General features: G+C 47.7%; 5 protein-coding genes across 6 annotated transcripts; 2 read left to right on the forward strand and 3 right to left on the reverse strand.

Moving 5' to 3' along the window:
• The first annotated feature begins 91 nt into the window (after window positions 1–91).
• Window positions 92–3,208, forward strand: ptenb (phosphatase and tensin homolog B). Its single transcript, XM_089015318.1, has 9 exons — window positions 92–654; window positions 1,186–1,270; window positions 1,343–1,387; window positions 1,454–1,497; window positions 1,628–1,866; window positions 1,934–2,075; window positions 2,164–2,327; window positions 2,392–2,631; window positions 2,716–3,208. Exons 1-9 carry the CDS (start codon window positions 576–578, stop codon window positions 2,899–2,901), a joined length of 1,224 nt encoding a protein of 407 aa, XP_088871444.1. The 5' UTR covers window positions 92–575; the 3' UTR covers window positions 2,902–3,208.
• rnls (renalase, FAD-dependent amine oxidase) lies at window positions 3,185–5,741 on the reverse strand. The gene is made up of 7 exons (XM_089015319.1): window positions 5,665–5,741; window positions 4,911–5,094; window positions 4,527–4,632; window positions 4,307–4,449; window positions 4,069–4,227; window positions 3,580–3,956; window positions 3,185–3,495 (listed from the first exon to the last, which is right to left on the reverse strand). Exons 1-7 carry the CDS (start codon window positions 5,719–5,721, stop codon window positions 3,343–3,345), a joined length of 1,179 nt encoding a protein of 392 aa, XP_088871445.1. The 5' UTR covers window positions 5,722–5,741; the 3' UTR covers window positions 3,185–3,342.
• minpp1b (multiple inositol-polyphosphate phosphatase 1b) lies at window positions 5,735–8,363 on the reverse strand. The gene is made up of 7 exons (XM_089015317.1): window positions 7,819–8,363; window positions 7,272–7,463; window positions 6,941–7,135; window positions 6,764–6,861; window positions 6,480–6,610; window positions 6,278–6,411; window positions 5,735–6,207 (listed from the first exon to the last, which is right to left on the reverse strand). The coding sequence occupies exons 1-7, from the start codon at window positions 8,333–8,335 to the stop codon at window positions 5,954–5,956; spliced, it is 1,521 nt and encodes a 506-aa protein (XP_088871443.1). The 5' UTR covers window positions 8,336–8,363; the 3' UTR covers window positions 5,735–5,953.
• Window positions 8,364–8,709: 346 nt separating this feature from the next.
• Window positions 8,710–11,607, reverse strand: bbs1 (Bardet-Biedl syndrome 1). The gene is made up of 7 exons (XM_089015461.1): window positions 11,382–11,607; window positions 10,739–11,144; window positions 10,473–10,655; window positions 10,275–10,406; window positions 10,090–10,196; window positions 9,897–10,017; window positions 8,710–9,747 (listed from the first exon to the last, which is right to left on the reverse strand). Exons 2-7 carry the CDS (start codon window positions 11,117–11,119, stop codon window positions 8,923–8,925), a joined length of 1,749 nt encoding a protein of 582 aa, XP_088871587.1. The 5' UTR covers window positions 11,120–11,144; window positions 11,382–11,607; the 3' UTR covers window positions 8,710–8,922.
• Window positions 11,608–11,989: 382 nt separating this feature from the next.
• lipf (lipase F, gastric type) lies at window positions 11,990–15,537 on the forward strand. Of its 2 annotated transcripts, none has more exons than XM_089014913.1 (11): window positions 11,990–12,022; window positions 12,725–12,859; window positions 13,068–13,179; window positions 13,417–13,615; window positions 13,691–13,800; window positions 13,869–14,005; window positions 14,075–14,221; window positions 14,302–14,373; window positions 14,831–14,899; window positions 14,963–15,073; window positions 15,149–15,537. In XM_089014913.1, exons 2-11 carry the CDS (start codon window positions 12,737–12,739, stop codon window positions 15,269–15,271), a joined length of 1,203 nt encoding a protein of 400 aa, XP_088871039.1. In that variant the 5' UTR covers window positions 11,990–12,022; window positions 12,725–12,736; the 3' UTR covers window positions 15,272–15,537. The 2 variants fall into 2 exon arrangements, with proteins under 2 accessions (XP_088871039.1, XP_088871040.1); XM_089014914.1 differs by having other exon boundaries at window positions 13,869–13,999.
• The last annotated feature ends 2,104 nt before the right edge of the window (window positions 15,538–17,641 follow it).

A 17,641-nucleotide genomic window follows, 5' to 3' on the forward strand; every position in this document is an offset into this window, starting at 1 on the left:
GGATAATTGCAATTTTTTATTGCCTACAAAACAAAAACGTTAAAAGATGAAAAACAGCGTATCCATTTTATTGTGAAAATCCGGAAAGGAAATGTCGTCGAATTTCCACCGTCACCTCGGTTTGTGCGTTTTGCTAGTTTCCTTGCTGGTACAGGCTAGTGTTCGGATCTCGGTCTTGTTGTTGTCTTGTCGGGGTGCTCGCCTCAAATCACGGCGAGCTAGGTTGCCAACACTCGCTGTTTCCAACCTCTGATGTTCGGACCTGACGAAGGAAGGGGCCAGTGGGGGACCTGGAGGTCCAGGCTCTAAGTGCGAGCAGGCTGGAGGCCCAGACGCCTCCCGGGGGTTGTGAGCCAGAAACGGGCCGCGACAGCCGAGCCGCCGGGAAGCTATCAAACCGACTAAATCGCGTCTTCTCCAGGCGTCTCCGGCCGAAAGGTGCCGGGGACCGACGACGTGTGCTTATTTATCTCTACGCCTTTGAAACGTTTGCACGGCGAACGTCGGGCTTGTGGACCGCGGACGTCCGGCCGTGACCGTCCTCCCCCTCATCCCCATCGTCATCTTCCGTCGCCATGGCAGCGCTCATAAAAGAGATCGTCAGTAGAAATAAAAGACGGTACCAGGAGGATGGCTTCGACCTGGACCTCACTTGTATCCTTTCCCGGTACCCGCACTTTCTGGTTAAGGGGAATATGCTACCTAGCTAATGCTAGCAGTGGCACTTTGTGACGCGTTGTGGAGGAAGTAGCTCGATCATGTGCTAAGCTAACCTCAATGGGCATTAATATTAATACACGAAGGTTAAATCGAATTAAATTGTTCTTTATTTGCCACTGAAATGAATAATAGTTTTGGACACAACAAATTAGAAGACAGGTCATGAGATGGCCTCGACACTAAACCGGTTGATGATAAAGCAGTTCAAAAAATGTGTGGATGTTAAGCTATCTCTGAAAGTATTATAACAAATAACATTGCTGAAGCCTGTGGAATCTTCTGTGTGCATGCCAAAGAAGATTATATAATATCCATTCCTGATAACTGGATTACTTTCATATGTTTTTTACTTTGAATGCCTGGTGCTGTCACCCCATTGGCAGCAAGAAAGCGAATATAATGGGATGGAGGGAATAGCAAAAAAGTTGAGACTTTGAGCGGTTTGTTTCTCAGCCAATCTGTCAGACATTTACCCCAACATCATCGCCATGGGTTTCCCCGCCGAGCGTTTGGAGGGGGTCTACAGGAATAACATTGACGACGTTGTGCGGTGAGATTTTTTTTGCCCCCTCTCAACTTCCTGTTGACGCTCATATTTACGCCGCTCCTTTGTGTGATGCAGGTTTTTGGACGCAAAGCACAAGAGTCACTACAAGATCTACAATTTGTAAGCGCAACACACACACATATACACGCAGAATGACAAAAGTTTATTGGCTGTGTCTGTTAATAGGTGTGCAGAGCGACATTACGACACGTCCAAGTTCAACTGTCAAGGTAAGATGATGTCATCAAAGCTCACCCGAGGGGATGGTGTCGTGTCACATGACTCCTCAAGTGCTACCAAAACACCTGCAAAACGTGGTGTAGCCTAGCATTAGTACGCTACGTGTGTCTCACTGCCCAGTTGCCGAGTACCCGTTTGAGGACCACAACCCGCCTCAGCTGGAGCTGATCAAGCCCTTCTGCGAGGACCTGGACGCTTGGCTGCGTCGTGACGAGCAGCACGTGGCCGCCATCCACTGCAAAGCCGGGAAAGGTCGCACGGGGGTCATGATCTGCGCCTACTTGCTGCACCGCGAAAAATTCCGCGAGGCTCGTGAGGCCTTGGACTTTTACGGCGAAGTCCGCACGCGAGACAAGAAGGTGAGCGACGAACGTGGATGAGGTCTTCCTCGTCAGATCGCAAATATTTTTCTAAACGTGTGTTTAGGGCGTGACCATCCCCAGCCAGCGTCGTTATGTGTGCTACTACAACACGCTACTGAGGAACAGACTCCACTATTCGCCTGTGGCGTTGCTCTTCCACAAGATGCTCTTTGAAACCATTCCCATGTTCACCGGGGGGACCTGCAGTCAGTCCACACGCAAACGCACGTTGACGCCCTCACCTTGTTCTTCGCCATCGCTCACCTTGTCGTCAACGTCTGGTCCCGCGTGCAGATCCCCTGTTTGTCATCTACCAGCTGAAAGTGAAGATCCACACGTCCAACCCGGCGTTCACGCGCCGCGAAGACAAAGTGATGCTCTTTGAGTTCCCGCAGCCGCTCCCCGTGTGCGGTGACATCAAGGTGGAGTTCTTCCATAAGCAGAACAAGATGATGAAGGTGAGGAGTCGTTTTGTTGCATTTTTCTGGCTCTTTTGGAACATTTCCTCCTTTTGGTTCTCAGGACAAGATGTTCCACTTTTGGGTCAACACCTTCTTCATCCCGTGGGCCGATGAGGACCTGCAGAGGCTGGAGAACGGCCAAAGCGGAACCTTGCGAGACGTTGGATCTGATAGGACGAAGCAGAACCAGGAATGTGGCAGCAACGATGACGACGACTTCCTGGTTCTGACTTTAATGAAGAACGACCTGGACAAGGCCAACAAGGACATAGCCAATAGAAACTTCTCGCCTAACTTTAAGGTTGGTTGCTTATGTTTTCTCTAATTGCTGCTTTGGGACATTTACACGCTGGACACCCTAACAAACGCGCAACCGGTCCATCAGGTGAAACTGTTCTTCACTAAAACGGCGGATGAAGGCGGAGGCAGCGACCGCGAGACCAGCAGCGCGTCGGTGACGCCGGACGTCAGCGACAACGAACCTGATCACTACCGCTACTCGGACACCACCGACTCGGATCCCGAGAACGAGCACTTCGATGATGACCGTGACCAGATCACCAAGGTGTAAGCTACCCGTCGGGCCCCCCGGAAGCAACCCGTCGACTCTGTCAAGGGAGAAAAAAAGCCTTCTCTGGGACTGTCAACAAATCGTTCCTTCCACTTCCTGGTTTTGCCACAGATACTTCAGCGCATTTGTTTGGACCCTTGATGTGAACTTGCCAGATGCAAATTGAAGTCGAGGAGTGGAAAAAAATAAGAAAATATTAAATCCCAGCTTCGGTCCGGAAAAGTGTCAAACGCCGTCGTTTCCGGTTTGTCTTTGTTTTCCAAAGGCATCAAACACTGTCCAGTGAATAAAGAAAATATTTATGAAATGGACTTTTCCTTTGAACAGAATGAGATGAAAAGTAGACAGGAACTGACTCCTTCACATTTTTGACACTTTCCCAAAAAAAAAACTCCATGGTTGCCAAGCAACCAGTCAAGCTCCCCATGGAGCGACTTCCTGTCACATGACGTCTTTGAATACACCAAGCGCGCTCAACGCAGAGTCCAGACAGCCGTCAAAGTTGTAGTGGGTGAAGGCGTCGCCGGCGCAAACCAGCAGGGGATCCTCCGACAACGTCATGTGACCCGGACATCCCACCACTGCGCTTGCCACCTAACCAGACGCACACACCAAGCTCTTATTGTGAAAGGGCGGCGTCACCGTTCGGGAAGTTTTTTTTCCCCGCCATCGGCTCACCTGCGAGTATCGCCACTTGTGGCACTTGATGCTGATTGGCTGCGGCAGTGCAGGAAGGAGACGCTTCAGCTCCTTCAAAATAATTGGCTGCACTTCCTCGCTATTCCGTTCCAGGTTCTGCAGACCGAAGGGAACGCCAGTGTGGACGACTAAGCATGGCCCTAGACCCGAGCCCTCATCTGGATACGACGTAGTGCAGCGTTTGCGAGGCTCCACGGTAGCGTAGCAAATAATTTTGGACTTGTCGCCGTCATTGTTGTAGTATCGGACACCCCACGGCACACCCAAATCCGTTCCGGGAGGGAAGAAGAGCGCCATGGCGAAACGGGATGAGTAGGACACGCTATTCAATAGGTCCCTCTGCTGGACAGATAAAACTGACAGCACCTTTTGACTATGAATATTATAAATATGACAGCCATCTTATTGGATCTTCCAACGGCTCTACACAAGATGTGAAGCTGCCTGAAGTTATTCAAGCGGACTCACCGTCTCTCAGGTCACCTTCAAGCTGCAGAATTTGCGGGACGGGGATGGTCAAGAGCACCGAGTCAAAGTTTTGGCTGTCGCCTTGCTTCCCGCGGACCTCCCAGGTGGTGCCTCGGCGGTACAGACCGCTCACTTGATGCTCCAACAACAAGTCAGCTCCTAGATGGACAGAACAGAAAATACTGGTCGGGGTCTCCTTCAAAAGATGTTGCTCCCAAAGACAACAGGAAGCACTCACCCGACTGGCGCAGAAAGTGTTTCGCCACGCTGCTCATCCCCAGTGGCGCTACGTAGTCAATGCTGCCATCTTTGTGTCGCAGGCCTTCCACGGTGCAGTCCAGCGGACGCAGTATGCCCTCCGTCAGCAGCTCCGTGTAGAAGCTGATAAACACGTTGGAAAAATACGGGCCACACTCAGGTATGACTGTTTTATTCTATTTTTTTAACAAAGTGTTTACCTGTGGTGCGAGCGTGCATACTCGCGGCTAGCCGAGATGTATTGAGCTCCAAGGTCGGCTGAATGGCATGAAGGGTCAGGAGGGCGAAACGTTGACATCCTTCCACCTATCCAGACAAACGTACACAGAGATGTCTGTCCTTATGCAACTCCAGTTGAACCACATTGAGAAACAAGTAGTATATTAGTTCTCTATCTATATTATATAGTTCTTTATATTAGTTCTAGTATATTAGATTTTGTTTTAATGTTGCAACTTTAACTAGTATGACATCTTTTTTTCCAACAAGACCAGGGTAAACAAAAAGAGTAAGAATTGTGTTTACATTTTGTTTACAATTATGGAAGCTAGGACACAGGCGACAGTGTACGTGCGTCTACTGACCGACTCCTCGTGCTTTATCCCAAACGACGATGTGCACATTTTTGTCCTTCAGTTCCCTCCGCAGCAGGCACGCGAAAAGGCTGCCCGTCAGTCCGGCGCCGACCACCAGAACACGACTGGAGGACGACATGTTTGTACAGGACGACTTGTGACATCCGCAGCAAGCTAACAGGAAGACGTCACGCTGATCCAGGAAGTGACGTTTCAAAAGGGACAATCACAAATCTGATTACAACTTTTCGTCTGTGATTAAAATACATACAAATGTGTAAATTCTATTTTATATACTGTATATAAATAGAATGCACACATTTGTATGTATTTAGTAAATACGAGTGTGTACATTATTTTTATACATCTGGCTTTCGGTAGCAAGCTAACAGAAACTAGCTACGCAGGTACAGGAAGTGACGTTTTAAAAAAGGGCCGTGATTCGTCTGTGATTAAAAAACATACAAACGTGTACATTGTATTTTATTTATCTGGCTAAAGAGCAGATTTAAATATTGCAATATATTTTCCAAATGGAATTTTTTTGATCAAATAGCTTCCTGCTTTATTTCAAGTTGAAATCTTATCGATTTTAATACAAGCACAAACAAATTCATCATTATCGAATACACAAAATAGCATTAGTGCAACTTTCAATCTACCTAATAAATAAAAAGAGTGAAAAAAAATCCTGAAAATAAACATGAGCATGAAAGATTTTGTGGTGAAACAATAAAAGCCAAGCCATTCTATGAACTCCTACCTCATCTTGCTCGGTTTGACTTGACACGATTTGGGCTTGGAGTTGGCGTGTTGACATTGCTGCAGTTGATGGTGCAACTTGGAAAAAACCGAAATCTAGATATGATAGAGTGCAAATGACAGAGAGGCCCATTGTCTGCCATTTGTAAAAAGTAAAGTCGAGTTTAGTGTTTCTCCAACAGTTCATAATCATACAGTAATTACCTCCTGCAATTAATCCATATGTATTCCCCAAGGGCTGTCCTTGAAAAGAGAGTGAAAATTTTCCACACGTGCCCATAAGGGAGCAATCAGAGCTCAGTGTTTGGTCCGCGTCCCCCAGCCATGTTGCTGCAAGCCTTGTGATAATCACATCCATCCAGCAGGTGACGGTACGCCGCTCTCACGTCACGGTACAGAGGCGCATCCTCATCCGGCAAGCCCGGGAATCGAACAGGCTCCTCATTAACCAAAAGCTGCAGCCGGGGTCCTCGCGCGCAGTCCAACATTACCAACATCATGTTGGCCGCGTAGGGAACCAGCAGGCTTGAACGGAAATGGCGGCCTGGAGAGGGCCAAGGGCGTCAGAGCAGATTTGGGTTAGAGGGCCGCTTAATGGGACAGGATCGTCTTACCGTCCTGCGTGTGGTAGTTGTCTGCAGTGGGTGGAGTCTCATCCTTGTAGAGACCAAGTAGACTGAGGAGTGGTAGGAGGGTCTCGGCGTGGCCAATCAGGATCGAGGCGGGATCCGGCGGCGTGTCGGTTTCTCTGCAGACCAATCCATCCGCATGAAAATTTGTTGCTGAGTAGCTTTATTGTGACGGCGTCCGCCTGACCTGCGCGGCCATCCGGCTTTGTCGAGGGTCCTAAAGATATGATGGAAAAGCGGGCAGCTGGCCAGCATGTTGATGTTGTATCCGTGAGCCCGCTTCCAGAACAATTTCAGGTCGCACTTGTATTCCAGAACCTGTCAGATGAGGGAGGCGCGTTTATCAACATACTGCATTTTTAAAGTGGCCACAATAAGCAGTGAATGGTAGGTCTGCATCGTCGCCACATTGCATATGGCCGAACGCCTCAACGTTAGCATATAATTGTGTATTGTTGTATTTTGGGGTACCTTGGCATCGCTGGGCTCAAACAGGAAACACCAGGGCGAGTGCAGCGATTTAATGGCCAGCTCGTATGAACAAAGAAAAAAGGCCACCTCCAGCAGATCTACGAGAGATGTGCTTCGTTATTATTTTCAATATTTTTTTATTGTGTGTGTGTGTATTGCCATTGTCGCCATGGTAACCTGGCGTGAAGTCATGGAGAGGAAGGCCCAGTTTGTCAGCCACTTTCTTCCTCACCGCCTCCATCTCCGGGCCGTGCTTGAACTTGTCGACCTCTGCCAACGCCGTGCGGTTCTTCTCTACACTCTCCAGGTAACCATGGCAACCGTCATAGGCTCGAAGCAGACCATCATCCACTTGATGACGGTACTGCACCGCTAACCGGATGTAATACAGACAAACCATAACTCAAACAATCAATAACGTCCCTGTCAAGGAAGGAAATGTGATCACTTTACTAGTTATTTTCTGAACTTTTGTTTTTATGGTCATACAGCAGAAAGGCAAGGTTACGTGTGATGTTGGCTCTGACGTGGAGCCCTTCCTGGAAGGACTCGGCGCTCGTCACGCATCGATGTTTGGAGCTGGTCTTTACATGGATGCGTCCCGCTCGCACCGACTCCTCCCCTAACAAGGATGGAAACAAAGTGGAAAGGCGAGACGCCAGCTGCTTCAGATCCTCTCGACCTTTGTCCACTAGCTGACCTGCACAAATCAGATCCAAAATGGCTCCTTAATTTCATCATGCAATGAGACTTAGACAATCTTAGGGATAGAAAACGAGTTTGTTACTTGCTTGTGTAGTCAATTCATCGTTTCTCATCTATTAAAATATGTTTTCTTTTATTTTTATGTGTGCATGTGCTATTTTTATTTTAGTAGAGCGGTCCCACAGCGCCCTCTATTGACGAGTTCATGTTTTGATGGTTAATCAAACCCACAACATACATTAATTGATGAACATTGTTACTTTTTTTAAAAACAAAACAACACTGATTGATTTCAACGAAAAAATGTTCTGACTGTGTAAGGTGATCATGTCCTCCTGTCCAGTACTCACCGTCCATGTCATCAGTGTACCACATGTCCCATCGGCGCAGGATGTCCCGGTTCCAACCCGCAGAACCTTCGCCTCGTTCGCCCATTTGGGCTTCTTGAGTCTGTTGGGCATCAACTCGTCGCAGCAGGTTGCTAAGTTGGCGAATCGCACGGATGTTCTTGGTCGTCGGGTAGCGGCTGCCGTGGCGGACAACGGCGGTCAGGTGCATTGGGGAGCAACGCTCTCCATTCGGGCTCCTGAATAAAGAACCCGGCTCCGTGTGGAACCTGGGCCCGGTGTTGAGCTCCGCGAGCAGCCTCCGGTGGGCTGCAGAATCTTCGTACCGGGTCTTGGAGCCGAAATGTCCAGCGAAGATTGGCACGTCCGCTGCCGAGCAGCCGCTGGGGATGGACAAGATCACAAAGACGACGGACGTGACGAAAAATCGCATATCTGAATCGGAACCAACACCCCTGGACCTATCGTGTGTGTGCTTTTTCAGGGTAGTCCGTCGTGCTTGTGTTGTTTCGGTTCGCATTGTTGATCTTCCGGGTTGGTCACCTTTCAACTCACACGTGTTCGCTCGATTGTGAGGCGACCGGAATTACTCTATTTTTTTAAAGGCGTTACTTTACTTCAAAGTCGTTTTAGTAATTAGTGCACAACCACAAAAGTGTAAAAATAAAATAAAAGGCAAAAGCACTAATGCATGCAAATAACATTTTCCCCGTTCACTTCCTGCTTCCGGTACTATAATCTAAAAGCTATGTTGATCTTCCGGATTGATGACCTTTCAACTCACACGTGTTCGCATGATTATTTCGCACCCTAATTACTTTATATATATATTTTAAAAGACGCTACTTTATGGACCCAAAGTTGTTTTAGTAATTAGTGCACAACCACAAAAGTGTAAAAAAATAACAAAAGATGAAGGCGCTTAGAAAAGAAATGTATTATTATTATTATATACACACATTCACTTCCTGCTTCCGGTAGTACAAAATAAAAGCTATTGCCATTTATCAACCTTACCAATTTTTGAGGCTACTTTTTTTTACAAGATCGCATTGTGCCCTTCACTAGCTAATCTAAATTAAGATAATCTAAGTAAAGACAAACATCTCAGTTGATTCCCTCGCTGACGGGCATGTTAATGTGAGCGGTGAGCAATGGCGTGCTCTGCTCCTCATGTAGGACAAAAACTTTGATAATGTCAGAGATGCCTTTGTCACTCGTGCATTCCACCAAGGTTTGGATCGGGTAGACCAGTCCCGGTACCAGCAGCGGGATCTTCAGAAACGGGTTCCTCATCCTGTACAAGCTTTGGTCGTAAAGGAAGCTGACTGCCAGGTTGAGGAGGGGCCGACATGCCGCCGTGTTCTGAATGTGAAGCGTGAGCTTGAAGGACGGGCCCAGACCCTGGACCACGGCGTTCATCTTGAGCGATCGCCCGGAACCGGATGACACCGGAGTCAGACTGGATTCTAGGGCTTTTGCGTAAGCCTTGGCCACCGCCAGTCGCAGGCGGATAAGATCCATCTGGAAGGCTCGATGCATGACCGTACCGTTCTCGCGCTCCCTCATGGTCTGGTCCACGTACAGTTTGGTCTTCTTGGGAACGTTGAGACGGACGCTCTGGGCCGCCGGGGGTCCGGGAGTACTGTCCCGGTCTTGGAACTCTACAGTCCTCTTGAGGATTTTAACCATCAATCCGCCGCCCTTCAGGGTCATGATGAGTGTCCCGTCTTCGCGCCCGTAGCGCCCGAAACAGATGGCGGTCACCGTGTCCGGAGTCTTGATGGTGCTCACAAGGTTCTTGTCCTTGTATAAATGGACCTCGCCGTTGGAAAGGCCGACGAAGACCCCGTGGAAACCTCGTGAGGGGAGGTCCATGCTGGCCATGGTGCAGATGGGAGCAGGGAGGACCACCTTCCACAGCTTCTTACCCTAGACAAGCCACACGAGACCATCAAGGTTTTGGCTTTCTTTTGTTCAGACACACACACAAAAAATACAATAAATTAGCCTTCACATTCCTTTAAAGGTGTTCAAGTCATCAGAGGTGGCAAGTTTGGAGTCCTTCAATTTAGGATTACCTTCTGCGTGAAACCCTGCAGGTTCTGGTCCGTCGTTCCCACCACCACGTTCTTGCCGACCCTCACCAAGCCCACGGGATGTGACAACAGCTCCACGCAATACTTGGGTTGGTCAGAATCCCTGGGAGTGGACGCTAAAAAGATTAAGGATCTTCTTCTTAAAGTGGCGAAATAGTCCAAATGTCAGGATCACCTGCGCAGGATGTAGATGTTGCCATTCCGACATGCCGCCGTGATGCGGAACTCCACGTCAAACTGACCCGTCACGTCCAGCATGGAGGGTGGGGCCGGCAATGCCAACTGCAGCAAAAAAAATCCAGATGAAAGGTTGGACACAACAGACGAAAGGACAGAAAATGCGGACAAACGGACAGTGACCTTTGCAAGGATGACGAAAGCCTCGGGGTCAAGCACGTAAAGATGGCCGCTCTCTGTGCCAATCACCAGGCAGCTGACGCCGTCCTCGTCCGCCGTGCTTTTTTTTAGCGTGCTAATGCACGTGATGACAGTCTGAGGACCAAAACAAAAGTCATCTACTTGCGTGCGCCCACTTTCCGCGCATGCGTGCGTGCGTACCTGTCGTTTGATTGGTTGCTGTTTGTGTAGCTGGACAAAGTCCTCTATGTGTTCGTCATCCAGTGACAGGAAGTGAAGCGAGCGCACGGATAACGGGACGTCAGCCTTCTTCCGGAGGCTCTCTAACATCTCCTTGATGGCGGGGGGGTCAATGTGCCCCTCCTTGGCTTCCTGCCACACATCCTGACCAATCACGAGGCAGCGACGGTCAAAAAGTGACCGGTGACCTTGTTACTTGAATACAAATGTACCTCGTGCGCTCATACCTGCTCCACCGTGTTGACGTCGAGTCCGGGCAGCGTGAACTTGAAGTAAGGTCTGAGGTTCTTGTAGACGTACACACAGGGTCCGGATGCCACGGCGACGGCAGGAATGCGAGGCTCGTGTAGGTCCATGAAGAAGGCCACCAGGCCGCATGGAAGGTCCAGGAGGACGCTCTCGCTGCTCAGAGCCGTCCCGCCGTACACTTTGAGTTTCATGGACGCCGCCGAGGCGCCGGTGCCGCCTAAGTCGGCCACCACAAGGCGACCGTCCCCGTCGCCGCTCAAGTCAGCCAGCGCCATGCAGGGAGTGAAGGTGCGCAGGCCCGCCACGGGGTCGTAGTGGGCGTCCAGCCACTTCCCATCCTCGCCGCTCCACTCGCTCATGGCTGGATGGCCACGCTGTGTTTTGCTGCGGGACAAAACACGCAGGAAAAATTCATAAAAACATCTTCAACGAGGAGAACATGTCCGCCATGATGGCCTCAATCCCAGCCATTGGGATTTAGACGAAGCTCCTGTAAGTGTTGCTACACTCCTCGACCCACCCAACCATGTCAAGAAGTTAAGTCACAAGAAGCAGCCAACACCCACGCACTGATCTTCCCCATGCAGCCCGAATGATCCCAGATCGGTCTGGTTGTCTCACCGTCGTCAAGGGAACCGTGCAGTAGCGTCTCTCCAGTGGTGCAGTTTATCCTCGCTTTCGGAGTCGATAACGCGACGTCGGAGAATATTTTGTACCAAAACAACAATAAAATGTGCCCAAGAGCCACACCGTCGCTGTTGTGGCCCCAATATGCCTGCTGCTACTGGTCTTCTAATCCATAAATCCGCTTCAAGCTTCAGCAGCCTTTCGGCTGCGGTCCTCTTATTATGACATCAGTTTTACGCGACGCCTGTCTTTGCGTCCTTACATATAATAACCACAAGAGGGCACCATAGCTGGTTTTCTTGCAGTATTCCCCTGCAATTAATACGTTGAATTATTGATTTTGATACAAATCTGTCTGTTATAAACATCACCACCACAAAAAAAAACGTGATCTAAAAAAGACTATTTGAATTCAACGTGCTGTGGAGGTGATAAGACAGCCATTGAGCGGGTGAAAGCGCTCTTTCGCTCATTTTCTTCTTCTACGAAAGCGTCAATATTTCATTATAAAACCGTTCAAAGAACTAAAATAACTTGTTTTCTCACCGGCACATGGAGCAATGAGCGTCGGGATGTCTGTGACGTCACGTGCGTCGTCACATGATCAAGGTTCAAGCGCCTGAGCTACACTTCCGGTGAGTGATCTCCTCTCCTCAATCGCCTATCAAAAAGTCATTTCAAGTCGCACAGACGCACTCCGCGGTGTCTTGAATCGATGTCCTGACGATTTCTACTGTTTGCCTATCTTTCGATTAGCTTCCTAGCGAGTTTGCCCGTGTTTTCGTTATGTATGGTGCGCCCTTCCATTCACAATGACGTCATAGTCGCCACTCTGCTCGTTTTATGTTTTTGTTTACACAAAGACCAATTCAAATGAAATTGAGATTTGTATCAATCGTAAACATGCTAAAATAGATAAGAAATAGTTGAAAATCACTTCGAACCTATTAAAGTTATCATAATCGACTATAAATCCAAAAGAGTTCATGTTTAGAGAGAGATAGAATACCTTCATTTGTCTCACATTGAATACATTACTATTTCACAACAGCAAAGTGCTGAAAAGAAGAGAAAAGAAAAAAATATAACGAGAAAAACAAAATGTAGGAGCTACTGTAAAGGCAAGCTACTTTCACGGCACCATCTTGAAATCAAAACAACAACAAAATAACAAATAATACAACACAAAAGACAGATAGTAAATTGAACATTTGTGTTTATGTGTAAATATTTGTGTGTGTGTGTGTGTGTGTGTGTGTGTGTGTGTGTGTGTGTGTGTGTGTGTGTGTGTGTGTGTGTGTGTGTGTGTGTGTGTGTGTGTGTATGTACTCGCACAGAGCCCAAAGAAGATGCAGTGTGCAATCTGGGTGGCGCTACTGTGCGGTGTGGCCCTTTCTGACCGGCCGCCATCAGCGAGGCGTCGCTCTTTTGCCACTCGGTCGCCGTTGGACCCTGAAGTTCACATGAACATTGTGAGGGTTTCACATAAACACATGTGCATATGACATATTACACATCATTCATGATACACATTTTTGGTTCGATCTCAGGTGCCCTCCCCAATTGTTTGACAAAGCGATTTATGTGCATGGACTTTGTTTGTTTTTTTTTTTTTTTTTTTTTGCTAAAAGATCAATAGGAATGTTAAGCGAGTGTGTGCATGTGCATGTGCGTGGACAGACAGAAATCCTCCATCGGTGGGGTTACCCGGCGGAGGAGCATGAGGTGATGACAGATGACGGCTACATTTTGATGCTCAACAGGATCCCAGCGGGACGCCATCACATGCAAAGTGAGTGCAACGAATAGGCTAACAGTAGTGCAGTCCATCTGGAAAAGCTTGAAAGGCGACTAAATTGGCATTTTCGTGTTTATTATGTTTGTTATTAAGTCATTATAAGTGCTTTGCACACTGGGTCCGAGAGGACAGTCATTTCATGTATGATGTATGTCATGCATATTAGCATATTTGGCATAAATGTATTTGACTAAATCCGTATTGGTGACGTCACGTTTCGTGCCAACGCAGGTCCACGTGGCGTCGTTTTCCTCCAGCACGGTCTCCTGGCGGCTGGTAGCAACTGGATCACCAACCCGCCCGAGACCGGCTTGGGTTTCGCTCTGGCGGACGCCGGTTACGACGTTTGGCTGGGGAACAGCAGAGGAAACACCTGGTCCAGGAAACACCGCACGCTTACGCCGGACCATGACGACTTCTGGAAGTTCAGGTACGCTGGGTTTTTTTCACCCGTCGCCGCTTGCGATAACCAACCGAGCGTTGATTTGGTGTGCGGCTGTGCCAGTCATGACGAAATGGCCCTTTTGGATCTTCCCGCCGCGCTGGACTACATTCTTAAAGTGACGGGACAAGAGCAGATCACTTACGTGGGACACTCCCAGGGGACCACCATCGGTAAAAGGCCTCACACGGACGGTGTCGTTGAAATTGAATGCTAACGTGTACGTGTCTTGTTTGCGCAGCTTTCATTGCCTTTTCCACGTTGCCACGTCTGGCCGCCAAGATCAAATTGTTTGTGGCTTTGGCGCCGGTAGCCACAGTGGCATTTTCCACCAGCCCGATGAGCAAACTGGCATTCCTGCCCGAGTTCCTGGTATGGGTAAGATGATCGCCGACTACCTTATTGAAAATGGCCGATATGACGCTAACACACCCGCTGACCTTACAGGACCTGTTTGGAAGGCGGGAATTCCTGCCCCAGAGTCACATGATCGAGTGGTTCGCCGAGCACGTTTGCGGCAAACATCTGCTGGACGAGTTGTGTGGAAATCTTTTCTTCGTCCTGTGCGGCTTTGACCGGCACAATCTCAACATGGTCAGTTAGGCTTTTTTTTTTGCCCAAAATGGCCGACTTCAGCCTACCGTAGCAATTTGTTGTCTGACGTGTACTTACAGTCTCGCACACCCGTCTATACCACGCACTGTCCTGCCGGGACGTCCGTTCAAAATATGCTGCACTGGGCGCAGGTGAGCGAACTCGTGGATAGACATCTTTAATGAGGGTTGGGATCACGGCGGCCATCTTTGTTAAGGGTGACCCCCGCTGATGCCTTTTCGTGCACTGGAATCAAAAGGGAAATCGTGTCAATTTGTTGACCATATTGATAAATGTGTGGGTGCATAATAATAATAATACATTTCGTTTCCAAGCACCTTTCAAACCTCAAGGTCACTTTACAGTCACACGATTAGTTTTTTCTGTGGGTGAGCAGCGGTAGCCACATGCGCCAGTGTTTACTCAACCCTGAAGAGAGTTAATAGCTATCTATTCGCTAGCTAGCAAATAGCCAGGGAACAGCTATCCATTCACTAGCTACTAGCTAGCTATTTTCTAGCTAGCTATTAGATACCTATTCGCTAAGGGGGTGCTACCTTTTCACACATTGAACACAACTCAAGCTCCACTCCAATTTTATTTTTGCAGGCCGTCGGCAGCGGGAAGCTATCGGCGTTTGACTTTGGCGCAGCGGGTAACATGAAACATTACAACCAGGTGAGAGAGCGCAAGAAAAGGAAACGTGAAACAAGCAGCGTTGACTTTCCGTGTACCCCGCAGTCCACACCCCCCACCTACCATGTCGCTGACATGAAGGTTCCCACCGCCATTTTCTCGGGAGGACGCGACACCTTGGCTGACCCGAAAGATGTGGCGTTACTACTCACGCAGGTTCAGATGCAGGGTCAGGGTCGGCGGCTCGGGGGGGTCTTTCTCCTGTGACTGACGGATTTGAGTGCTCTGCAGGTGTCCAACTTGGTGTACCAGCAATACATTCCCCACTGGGAACATCTAGACTTCATTTGGGGTCTGGACGCCGCTGAGGTCATGTTTCCTGCCATCCTCAGGCTGCTGCAGAAGTACCACTAGTGGGCACTACTCGCTCCCCATTAATAACAATAATAATAATGATAATTACTTGAAACTCAAAGCCATCAATGTCGACATACTGTGAACAATTGTCATTTTTACGTCAATCTTTTGTTTACTTGTTTTTATTTGCCGGTAAAAGTTGCCGTTTTAATCTGCCCAACAAGAGCTCAGGTTATTAGCATTGTGATGCTAAATGTTGATAGCATGTGATGTGTTACATTTGAAAACATTGATTGATTTAATAAATACATTTGAGCAGACAATGTATGGTGTACATTGGTGATTTTTCATTTTTTCAGTAAAACATCATCGCAAGCTGTTTCTATTTCAGCTTAGTTCATCTTGGTTCATCTCGAGCTGGCCCTTGTGGATCCGAGTGCGATTGAACTGGCCAAAGAAATAAAAATGTGTAAAAAAATTGAAGAAAATAGTTGAAATTCAATCAAAATTTCACCCAGTGAGTAGGTAGTTGTAAGTGAAAGCAAATACGTCTGTGTAAGATCTCAGTCGTACAGGAGTGGTCCATCGATGAGAAGGTTTCTTCAGCCGTCATCTGGACAAATTTGAAGGTTTCGGACGTTTCGCCTCCTATCCAAGAGGCTTCGTCAGCGAACTAAAATCTGACTGGTCGTATCGGCCCTATTTATATATCCCTAATCTCCAAACATGGCGGCGCCGGACACAGCTATAATAGGTCCCTATTCTCAGGTTGGGGGGAGCAGAGGACCACTCCCTGTGGCCCCACTGATTGTTCCTACATTTCTGACGAACGACTGGCCTAGTCAATACAGAATTTACATTTAGAAAATGGGGAATTTTCGCCGTCTGGCGGACACATAAAGAAATTACGTTTAGAAATGGGGAATTTTCGCCGTCTAGCGGACACATAAAGAAATTACGTTTAGAAATGGGGAATTTTCGCCGTCTGGCGGACACATGAAGAAATTACATCTGGAAAGGCGTTTTTAGCCCGAAAAAAAACACCATGTATAGGAAGTCGTTTTTGAGCCGAACAAACGACCATGTATAGTAAGGCGTTTTTTGGTAAAAAAAAAAAAAAAACTCGACCATGTAGAGGAAGGCGTTTTTATCCCGAAAAAAACCCACCATGTATAGTAAGGTGTTTTAAGGTGAATAAAACGACCATGTATACGAAGGCGTTTTTAGCCCCCAAAAAACGACCATGTATACGAATGAATTTTTGGCCGAAAAAAACGACCATGCATCATCAGGTTGTTTGACAAATATGTTTTTGTTCTGACTGCAATGTTTTACTTTCCGATTACGTGTTTCCGCCCAAGCCGGCAGGAAGCGGATGTTCTCCCAATGCTGAGATGTGCTAGCATGGATTGTTAGCTTGTGTTCCGACCTACCGAGGCAACAAAACGAGCAAGGATGGCAGATGTTGACGGGTCCACCCACCTCGAGTTCATATCTTTAGTGTCCAAATTGTGCGCGGAGACAACCATCTTGGAACCAGCGACAAAGATTGAGGTTTGACCACCACGCCGAATAATCGAGCTATCTCGCTAAAGCTAACGTCGCTCCGAGCTAGCGCGCTTAAGCTAACGTCACACCTGCTAATGTTAACTTGTGTCATATCGTTGTTTTGCATCTTCAAGTTCGAAGTTAGCTGTGAAGGAAATAAATACATTTAGTTAGCCATTTTAAACATTGTAGGATGAACATTAAAATAGTGAGTTAAAAAGATGAAATGTAACTGGTAATGCTAATATCAGCTTGTAATAGTTTAACCTAACAGCTGTTTTTGTGCTTGGGGCTCTGCTACGTTGGACGTAATAAGATGCTTGCATGTTTGTATTTCAGCTGAATTCGTCATTAGCCTCCCGTAAAAGGAACCGACATTTGACGGCTTGAAAGATCTGCTGAAAATGGAGCCGAATTCAACGTAAGTTTGTCTCGACAAATTTGTCCCATCATATGACAAATGATGATTGTGACGTTGGTGTTGTTTTGGCAGGACTCTCTCATCTCAAGATGCTCGGGCATGAGCTGGTGTGAGACAAGACGATGCACAAAACCGGGTTGATCGAGGACACAAAAGAAGAAGACCCACGCCCAAGCCAAGTCGTCCACAATGAAGGTAGTCATCTTTTTGGAGTGAAAACGTCATCTTTTATTGCAAACGATTTTTTTATGACAAAAAGAAATAATCATCAAAAGTCATCATAGATTATTACGACTTATTTAATTTTCTTTCAATTAAACAGGCTTGGATGAAACTGATGGGACCACCAGAGGAGGGACACCCAACCAGTAGAGGAAGAAAGTTGGCACGAGGTCACTCATCAAAGTTCGTTCCGGAGTTGTGGTAAGTTTTTTTTATCCCCACACATGGTCTTTGTG

The sequence above is a fragment of the Hippocampus bargibanti genome, linkage group LG15 (genome assembly GCF_051943395.1).
Source record: "Hippocampus bargibanti isolate YZ-2025 linkage group LG15, ASM5194339v1, whole genome shotgun sequence".
In the NCBI taxonomy this organism is placed as follows: domain Eukaryota; kingdom Metazoa; phylum Chordata; class Actinopteri; order Syngnathiformes; family Syngnathidae; genus Hippocampus; species Hippocampus bargibanti.

What these genes read in the sequence shown, in the direction of transcription:
- ptenb (XM_089015318.1), top strand. Translation starts at nt 576, where the DNA reads ATGGCAGCGCTCATAAAAGAGATCGTCAGTAGAAATAAAAGACGGTAC. An exon ending in CACTACAAGATCTACAATTT is followed by an intron (nt 1,388 to 1,453) that starts GTAAGCGCAACA and finishes GTCTGTTAATAG; the next exon opens with GTGTGCAGAGCGACATTACG. An exon ending in GTCCAAGTTCAACTGTCAAG is followed by an intron (nt 1,498 to 1,627) that starts GTAAGATGATGT and finishes CTCACTGCCCAG; the next exon opens with TTGCCGAGTACCCGTTTGAG.
- rnls (XM_089015319.1), bottom strand. Translation starts at nt 5,721, where the DNA reads ATGTCAACACGCCAACTCCAAGCCCAAATCGTGTCAAGTCAAACCGAG. An exon ending in GTCAAACCGAGCAAGATGAG is followed by an intron (nt 5,095 to 5,664) that starts GTAGGAGTTCAT and finishes TTCCTGGATCAG; the next exon opens with CGTGACGTCTTCCTGTTAGC. An exon ending in TATGCACGCTCGCACCACAG is followed by an intron (nt 4,450 to 4,526) that starts GTAAACACTTTG and finishes CGTGTTTATCAG; the next exon opens with CTTCTACACGGAGCTGCTGA.
- minpp1b (XM_089015317.1), bottom strand. Translation starts at nt 8,335, where the DNA reads ATGCGAACCGAAACAACACAAGCACGACGGACTACCCTGAAAAAGCAC. An exon ending in CGTCAGAGCCAACATCACAC is followed by an intron (nt 7,136 to 7,271) that starts GTAACCTTGCCT and finishes ACATCCGGTTAG; the next exon opens with CGGTGCAGTACCGTCATCAA. An exon ending in CAACTACCACACGCAGGACG is followed by an intron (nt 6,208 to 6,277) that starts GTAAGACGATCC and finishes GGCCCTCTCCAG; the next exon opens with GCCGCCATTTCCGTTCAAGC.
- bbs1 (XM_089015461.1), bottom strand. Translation starts at nt 11,119, where the DNA reads ATGAGCGAGTGGAGCGGCGAGGATGGGAAGTGGCTGGACGCCCACTAC. An exon ending in ACGTCAACACGGTGGAGCAG is followed by an intron (nt 10,656 to 10,738) that starts GTATGAGCGCAC and finishes GTGATTGGTCAG; the next exon opens with GATGTGTGGCAGGAAGCCAA. An exon ending in AACATCTACATCCTGCGCAG is followed by an intron (nt 10,018 to 10,089) that starts GTGATCCTGACA and finishes GTCCACTCCCAG; the next exon opens with GGATTCTGACCAACCCAAGT.
- lipf (XM_089014913.1), top strand. Translation starts at nt 12,737, where the DNA reads ATGCAGTGTGCAATCTGGGTGGCGCTACTGTGCGGTGTGGCCCTTTCT. An exon ending in ATATGCTGCACTGGGCGCAG is followed by an intron (nt 14,374 to 14,830) that starts GTGAGCGAACTC and finishes TTATTTTTGCAG; the next exon opens with GCCGTCGGCAGCGGGAAGCT. An exon ending in ACATGAAACATTACAACCAG is followed by an intron (nt 14,900 to 14,962) that starts GTGAGAGAGCGC and finishes TGTACCCCGCAG; the next exon opens with TCCACACCCCCCACCTACCA.